This window comes from Ceratosolen solmsi, unplaced genomic scaffold (assembly GCF_000503995.2).
Source record: "Ceratosolen solmsi marchali unplaced genomic scaffold, CerSol_1.0 scaffold29, whole genome shotgun sequence".
Lineage (NCBI taxonomy): Eukaryota > Metazoa > Arthropoda > Insecta > Hymenoptera > Agaonidae > Ceratosolen > Ceratosolen solmsi.
In genome coordinates, this window is record NW_011948417.1 from 1,306,453 (window position 1) to 1,315,681 (window position 9,229).

The 9,229-nt window shown below is 32.6% G+C and overlaps 1 protein-coding gene across 1 annotated transcript in view; it reads left to right on the forward strand.

The window, feature by feature from the left end:
• Window positions 1-7,915: 7,915 nt before the first annotated feature.
• Window positions 7,916-9,229, forward strand: part of LOC105359608 (UPF0691 protein C9orf116) — a 6,266-nt gene continuing 4,952 nt past the window's right edge. The window contains exon 1 of the mRNA XM_011496235.1: window positions 7,916-8,153. Within this exon, the coding sequence (XP_011494537.1) occupies window positions 8,012-8,153 (142 nt within the window). The 5' untranslated portion in view covers window positions 7,916-8,011. The remainder of the gene's footprint in view (window positions 8,154-9,229) is intronic.

Sequence of the window (9,229 nt, forward strand, 5' to 3'; positions counted from 1 at the left end):
AAATCAATTGCCGGCGATGTAGGCTTATCTTGCAACGAGTAACGGATATTCGGAAGAGGAGGACACGATGCTTTTAGATAATTCGGAAATAATACAGATAATTGCAATTGCGATGTTGCATTCTCGCATGGTAATTGTTTTCAAGCCTTGCGATACTCAAAGAGAACTTGATAAAGTATGGTAAAGTTTAAGGGTCCGTAATAAGTTTGAGTTTCTGTTGTTTCTTGGAAGGTAAATTATCAACGAGCTGATCAAATTATTTATTATAGCATCTAATAGGCGTTTGAGTAGGAAAGTTTCTGCTTTTCAATTATTTATATAACTTACTTATTAATACAGTCGAATTTAAAAGCATATGTCGAAGGTAATAAGAGGTTAGTATATTGTTTATTTCTAATTATGCCTTTGAATAAAATTTTCAATATCCAAAAATGTAGTCAGTCAATTCTGTTCACTATTTTCGTGCGTCTATATACATATACGTATAAATATATACATATACATATGCATATGCATATAACATATGCATATACGTATACGTATACGTATATATACGACATAATGACAAAACTTTGGGTGGTTACATACGTGTATATAAATTCTATAATTAAAAGAAGTAATGTACTTTTATTTTATGACAATATATTTTCATTACTACTAATATAATATAATTTTTACACATTTAAATAGTATGTCCGGAAGCACAATATATCAACCATATTACAAATAATAAGCTATTTTTATTTAGTTAACAAGCTATAATTATTTAGTTTCATTGATTTTAATCTATAATATTTCACAATCGTTCCAATGTTCATTTAACACTGCGATACTTTAACTTTTATTTTTTTTTATTTTTCTTGTTATTTTAATTATACCTTTTGACATAACATTACAAAATAACTTAACTGTAAATCGTAGTATTAACAATTTCTCTTATCGTAGATGGTATAATGTACCCAATAATATATATATATATATATATATATATATATATATATATTCACACGGTAAAATTTAATTCGTATGGACGGTTATGATTGCAAAAATGTTAGAAATTTATCGAGCACATTATATACAACAAGATTTACAGTTAATTTATTTTGAAGCTCTAAACTCCATTGGTACTACTAAGGGTAAAATCATAAATATGAACTAATTCTGCATAAATAATAATAATTATAATAACAATGAATATTAAATAATATTCAACGATCTTAATTATTGATAGCTTTTCGATTTCGTCGGTGCATTAGCAGCTATTAAAATTCAAGCGCAGCTTACTAAATTGGCGCCGCACCACCTACTTTCTAAAGACACATTCTTGTATCAAATATCGCATGAAATGTATTTCATTGTCGGCAGACCTTGGTATATCATGGATCTGCGTGACGTGCGACGTCATCCAGTCGTCGCACAATGCCGTTACTTTGTCGCCAACTGTCCCTTCTCACGCTTCCCTCGATTTCGCTCGCGACTCTCCCTCTTCTCGCCCGGCACTTTTCCTTCTCACTACCGCGGCTACGACGGCGAAGACCTGGATAAGTAGCTTCCGCGGTTTTTTCCGCAATCCCCTCGCCTCGCCACCATGGAATCGCAGTCGCCTCCCGTGCCCTCGTCGCTCGGTTTCTCTCCTTCAAACTCCCACTGACTTTGCTGAAACAGACTTTTAAAATTTTCGAACTTGCTCGGTGAAAGGTAATTTTCCAGCCCGAGTTGGGAAATGGGCAACTTTTTATTGTGTTTTTTGTTTGTTTTTTTTTTTTGCTTTTGCTTTTTTGTTTTCATCACTTGACTCGTTGATGACGACCCTGTTCACTTTGCTGTTTAAATGGAGCATTAAGCGTTAAGGGCCAAAGTAGATAAATAAATCCATTGTTATGGAAGTATTGACGATAATTTTGAGTAAAAATCCCGAGCTCAATAATGAAGGAAAACCTAAATTACAATCGATAGTTTACGGATTTGTGATTAGTTTTTTCGATTTAGTAAATAGACAGGGTAATTACTGTAGGCTTACAGCCATTCTTGGCTGAAATAATATATGCTTTCGTAGTATCATTTCATGTTAATAGTAGAATTGGAGTTTTATTAGTTAAAGCTGGGTGATTTAAAAGTGAATTTTAATAGTTTCTCTTTTCCTTCCTCCTCTTCAATATACTTAATGACATTAATCAGTTATTAATATTTGAGGTCTTTCGTTCTTTCATTCTTTCGTAAAATAACAAATAATTAATTAAATAAATCAACGATTTCTTCATTAATAACTTCAACTATAAAAATCATATGTAAGCATGCGTACACGTGTACGTATATGCATATTAATATTGTATTTGTAAAATATTTTTCTCCTATTAAAGCGAACGATCGTCTTAAATGCTTATTTTTGTAAAATTACAATGAAAAATAACTAAATATGAAAGAAAATATACTTAATTACTTTTCATGGTTTAACTCCATTGCATTAGATATTTTAATTAAAAAGTTATTGTTATTAATTAATTTGTCACGTATACATTTTCTTGTTTTCATTTTTATTGTTTTATTTTTTATTCAAAACAATATATAAGTTACAATAAAGAAAACAAACAACAAATACGTTTAAATATTTAGGAGAGAGAACAATTAAATAAATTCCGTATGAATTATATTCAAATAATTTATAAATAAATTCATTTTCATAGATTTTTGTTCATTAGGTTGTTAAAAGCATGTATATATTGGAAATATATGAGAATTTCAGTTTTATAAATTTCATACTATTTTATATACAAAGTTTTTTTGTTTTTTTTTTGTTTTTTTTTTTGTTTCATTTTTGTAATTGGATCATTTTTATTTCATCGGGTAGGTTAAACAACTATGTTATTTTATTTTTATTGAATTTATTGGAGGGAAAAGTACTAATCATACCTATAAGATATTCTTACATTATTTAAGTGTTTTCATAGGGATAATATAATATCATAGTAGAATTAGATTATTGAGGAAAGTGTATAGCAACATTACTGTTTAAAACGAAATGGTAAAATTATTTGCTTAACAGCATTTTAGAAGCAATGAAATTAATGTGGAATGAAACGAGGGTAAATTTGCATTTATAATTCTCATTAATTTTGAATGGCATCTATTCAAAATTAACGCAGCGTCGAATCATTATTAACACGACACTTTTAATAGTCATCCGTATATATATACAAATTGATGATGACAATTGATTTCATTTCCACTAGATTTTTCTTTTTCTTTTTTTTTTTTTTAATCCATTGCCACTGACTAATAAAAAATTCTGATAAAGATTTCAATATAATCCTAATAATAACAACAACAACTACTACTACTACTACTTCTACAATAATAATAATAATAATAATAATAATAATAATAATAATAATAATAATAATAATAAATTGAACAACAAAGTTTTTAATATGATGAACTTTTAATATGAAGAAGCTTTTAAAATGTATACGTAGACTGTTAGGAGATGCTTATAGTTTTTCTTTTTCCTTAAAATTGTTCATACTCGTTGTGCTCGATTATGAAAAGTGGACTATCAACATTTTTTCAGCTATTCACATCGTTAAAGTTAAAGAGTTATCGTATCATATTAGAATTTCGCAGATTCGATGAAAAAGCTTAATTATTCGAATGCACAACATTGCCCCCATAAATGCTCAATTCGTCGTCCCAGTAGTCGTGTCTTATGGCTTATAACCTCTTCACATAAATCCATAACCTTGTGCTCTTATAAATAAACATTCGACTTCGCCTTAAATAAATGGACATCGTCTCATATACTCACAACACAACCGCGACGTTTCCAAGTTTTGTCATTCTTGAATAAGCAAAACAGCCAGCCAAACAAATCCCTATTTTCCCGTAAGGGTATTTTTTCGCTCCGACGGGGCCGGGTGATGTGGAGGGGGCAGAGGAGGAGGAGGAGGAGGAGGAGGAGGAGGAGGTGGTGGCTCGAGCTTCCGTGGCAACAGTTTCGTCTTCGTAGGAGCGACGACGACCTTCGAGTCCTCTAGTAATGCAACGACGCGCGTTCGAATTCACGGAGTTGCCGTCATCATGACGAGACGTGACTTTGACATCCGTAACCGCTCGCCGGTACATATAAATAAAACATAATCGGCCTTCCAACGATTTTTATTTACCAAAGCAGAGACGCCCTGATAAGTGTCGGCGGTTAGTATCGTGAATCGTCCAGGGCTAGGGGGCATCGAAGAAGAGGGTCGTGGCAAGGACCGCAAATTCCTACCTCCACCTATAATCAATACGGATAATAATTCTTTGCTTCGTTTAGCCAAAACACACAAAATCCCCGTAACTCGGCAATCACTCCTTACTTCGTACCCCCTCCCCCGTTTATAGGTTCGTTAAGGGCGGGAGGGCAGGCCGAGGACGTGTAAAATAATAAATTTCTTTATGGTGTTGCGCCGCGCGGACGTTCGTCCCATCTCGCGAGTGGCCATGCAGTTTTCGGGGATGCGACCTCGATGTGTTGTGGACTAACCGAGCGATCGATGGAGGAAAGTGAATATTGTCGTGTGGATAAACGACGGACGATGGAGCCGATGCCGTTCATTTTGCTTGGTTTGCTTTGCTGGGACCGAGGACCGATAATCGAGAGAGATGAAACAGGCAATGGTAATGTAATTTTGCAAATTTACGGAGTGAAAGTAGTAGAGGTGCAGGTGCATGTATAAAGTAACGTCGGACAAATTTCGAGGATCAATGGAGGAAGGGTGAGTGAGATGAGATCGATGAGTGAGAATCCCGTAACAGAAGTAATTTGATGGTAGCGATTGAAGGGGACAAAAGTATTTTACAACTGCTTATTCGCGATTGCAATGGCACTCGAATAAGTGATGCTTGATGAGTTTTGAAATCGTTAAATACTCCATGAATAATAGAATGTCGTCGTGGCGTTTAATAATTGGCGGTCGCAGTCGCCCCTCATGCAGCAGAGGAATCGTTAACAAATGAAAATGTTGGGCCGTTTGAATTTATGTTGCCGTGTTGTGCAAGATAAAACGAACTTTGTGTATTTACGCGATATTAAATAAGAGTTGAAGAATATTGAAGAAATAAGTGGAGCTTTGTGGCTATGAATATATATCTTTTTTTTTTTTTTTTTTTTTTTTTTTTTTTTCCTCATTTGCATATAATAAAACCCATAAGTCGTCTAATGGAGAAAGAAAGCCAAATACTTTGTAATACGAAGCATCACATTCGGGCAAACGCGTAACGATACTTGCCACATTAAATCATCGTCAATCACAATTAAATGCTTAAATACTTAAGAGCTTTGAATATTGCTGGAGCAATGGAAAATTTGATAATTTAATAAATCATGAATTGCCGGCGTAGGTGAAAGGGATGACGCGAAGAGTGAGTGAGCATTACGTATTTGGAGAAATAAGTATAGGGAGATATAAATTATTCGCAATTTCACGCTTCAATGTATATTATACGTGAATTGGTGTCACTACCCTTAACATTCATAACTCCAGTAAAACGAAATTACTATACAGACGTAAGATACCTAGGCCACACTGTGTTGTAACCTGGGAAATTTAACAGCAGAAAATTATATACCAATGCGGAAAATAAAACTTGCATTTCTGTGAATACTATAGCTACTACTACATATAATAAATTGCTAACTACTTATGAGAATGTTTATAAAAATTCATTGAACAATCTGTTGATAATAAGTCGAACGATACGATGAATAGAAGCAAAAAGTTAAATAATAGAAAAAAATTTCATCAACCATTGGCATTACATTATTATCGGAATAATTACATTAATATATACCATACGATGTCAGTCAATTCGATTAATTTATTTTTCATTACATGTTAATGTGTGGATATGGATAAAGATAAATGCTTTATGGAAAAACATTGATTTCTTTATTCTCTATATAATAATGAATTATGATAATTAATTATGATTATGATAATGAATTAGCATGAAATTTTGGAATAATCAGTTTATGAAAAGCAAATATTAAAAAAAAAATAAATAAATTCTGTGAATAATTGAAACCCCTCGAAAAAATATTTTAATTCCGGCAACTTCGATTCCGAAAACATTAATTCCGGGAACATTAATTCCGGGAACATTAATTCCGGGATAATCTTGCGAATATATTTTTTTTTGTATAATCGAATTTCAAGATAATTATATATATATATTAATTTTAATACCAAATTTAAAATTATTTTATATAATTTATAATTTATACATGTATTTTCTTTAAGTTTATAAAGATAATGTGATGTTTTCAAGATTTTATAAAGCTTTTTAAATTTATAGGAATGTAATATTATGATTTATTTTTAATTTCGAAAAAGATATTCAACATTTCTTTCCAAAATTATACAATAAACGTAAAAAATAATTTAACACACAATATGTCAGTAAATAGGTCATTTGAAAAATCTTGAATTATTTTTAATGAAAACTCCTTTCAAATTTTATGATTAATGCTTTGTGTTAGTCGACATAGTAGGTATCTATTAATTTTAGACTTATCCTTTAGACAAGTTGATAAACATATTTTAATAATCTTAAGTGTCTTTTTCTACAATTGTAATTAAAATATCAAAAACATGCAACCCATAATTTTTACATAAAATTTTATGTAATTTTATTAATATTATGCAGTTAACGCATTGTGCATATTGTAACGCTGATCGATAAGTTAGGAATTGTACATATCAATATACATCAAAGTAAATTTACCAAATATAATTGACATACGTAAGAATAGAACATTATAGTATGTTAAAAAAAATATTATAGTTAAAATCTTTTAAGATTTTCTTTCCTTAGATCTCTTTACATTAAATTTCTTAAGATTCTCGTTTTTTTTTTCCTAATTTGTTTCGGCTTTTTAATGAATGATACACAATTTTTTGTAATCCTACACGTTCTATATTATGCTTTGTAGGTAAAAATTTAAAGAACATCAATTTCATTATTAACCATACATGAATTTGGTAAAATTGTTGACAACAATAGATAAAGTATAACTATAATTTAGTTATTAGTATAATTGAATTATACTATATAGTTTCTTAACCATACATTCTAATTAGATGTTTTTGTTAATCACAATTAAGTGTACATAGAACAAGGATATTCAAGATTATTCAATTATTCAATATACATTAGTTTATTAAAGATTGCATCATTAATAATTCAATTAATATTATATTGAAAATATTCGATAATATTTTACAAATATGTAAGTATAATTATAATTTAAAATTTCAATTTTAATATTTATATTTTTATTTCTTTATTGCTTTTGCGAATTTTCATTAGTAATTTAGCGAACGTGAAGGAAGATATACATAATTAAATTTCATTCTGTATATTAGGAGTTTTAGTACAATAGAGTAATTTTGCATCTCTCTAGAGCATTTGATATAAGTAAAATACATGCGCGTTCGCCCGCGCAAAGAGAGAGAGAGAGAGAGAGAGAGAGTCAGAGGCAATTTAATTTATCTAAATTTAAAAGGGAAATATGATGCTGCAATGTAAGAAAGGAAAATACATAGTAAGAACTCTATATTTTTCATATTTATTATTTCACTGCTTGTTGTTTATCGATCATTTTATTAAAATCACGAGGCATTCATTTCCAAATGGTAATTATCGATGCTTTAAATCTGCCAGATAATTGTTGCAATCGCGAAGCTCAAGTAAAACGGTATATTAACGTATTTGGGTTAATATCGATGGGCGCATCGCAAAAACACAAATTCCAATGGACGAAAGACCTTTTGTTCAAGTGGTTGGGGCGAGCGGACCATCACCAGTGGCTGGGCTTTAAGACACGTGTAGCGCCGTCGTCGTTCCCATCGTCGTTGTCATAACGACGTAACAACGCGTTGACGGCAGCGGGTTCGAGGGTTTCCCATCGCCAGTGCGAGACGTATTTTCTATTGGTTTTCTATCCTGATGTCTACGTGGTCATGATTCCGAGAAGATGAGCGTTAAGTGCTCGTGCGACCAAAGGTCCAAGGGCGGTCGACAGTCACCGGAGAACGCCGAGTGTTCTGGCACGCCCGGACCTAGGACCGATCAAATTTACCGAACGTTCAATATACCCACTCGCTTCATGTACCCGAGTAAGTACTTTTCTATATACTGATTTCGAAGCCCGAATACGAGATCGCTGATTGGCCGACCCGAGTTTTTACGCTCCAACTCCATCCAATTTATTCCGAGCATCCATTTTTGTTCAAACCCTAGCTGTTGTTGGTGTCATTGTTGTTGAGTCGTTATTAGCTGGACTCGTGATACTGAGCAGCGTAGATTTAATGTCCAACATGTGAGAAAATTTTCCAACATTCTCTCGGACGAATATTTGTTTTTAGTCAACTATTTGGATATTACAGAATCGAAACATTGCAAAGATTTTTTTATAATTGACAGTCAGTCCGTGTATATACGTTGTCGCATGTTCAACAGCGCTCGAAGTCACCTGACACTTGAGATTATATATTTATGCAATTAGTAAATCGTACTCGTAAGTCGAAATATTTTTCGGTATTAACGGTCTTTAAAATAAATGACTTTTTATTAAGGAACATTTCAATCAATTTGCTAACAATTTTTATTTTAATGTACAAAATAAGCTTGAATAAACCCTTACGTATACCTATTTTTAACGAGTTTTATGTACAGTTACACCGATACGTGAATACGCTAATATAATACGCATCTCGACAATTACAATCACGATTACAATACGAACAATCGAGTCTTCTTAAAGGAATTAACGGCCGCACGGACTCGTGCATTGGGGGCAAACACGACATTATCGATAAATCGAGACGAATAAACGCGAATCCGTGTAAGGCTTTGAGAAAAATACACAGTCTCCGATTTTACTAAGTCCTTTCACATCAATCACGAATCTACTCGTGTCCTCGTGCTTCTCTCCCCCCCCCCCATATTATATAAGCCCTATCCTAATGAAAATTGCAGCGCTCGGGTAGTCCGGCCTAATTCATTCCTAATCTTCGCCTCGAGTCCGTTTGCCCAATGGTGCTCGTTAATTAAAACCCCGCTCGCGCTTTATACGGTTCTGCGATTTTAACGAGCGTTGCTCCCGCTTATCTAGCGCGCATTCTCGCATCTAATTATAGCGTGACTCGTGGTGCCCGCCTTTAAATTCCCTTATCGCGACTGCTTCCGTCGT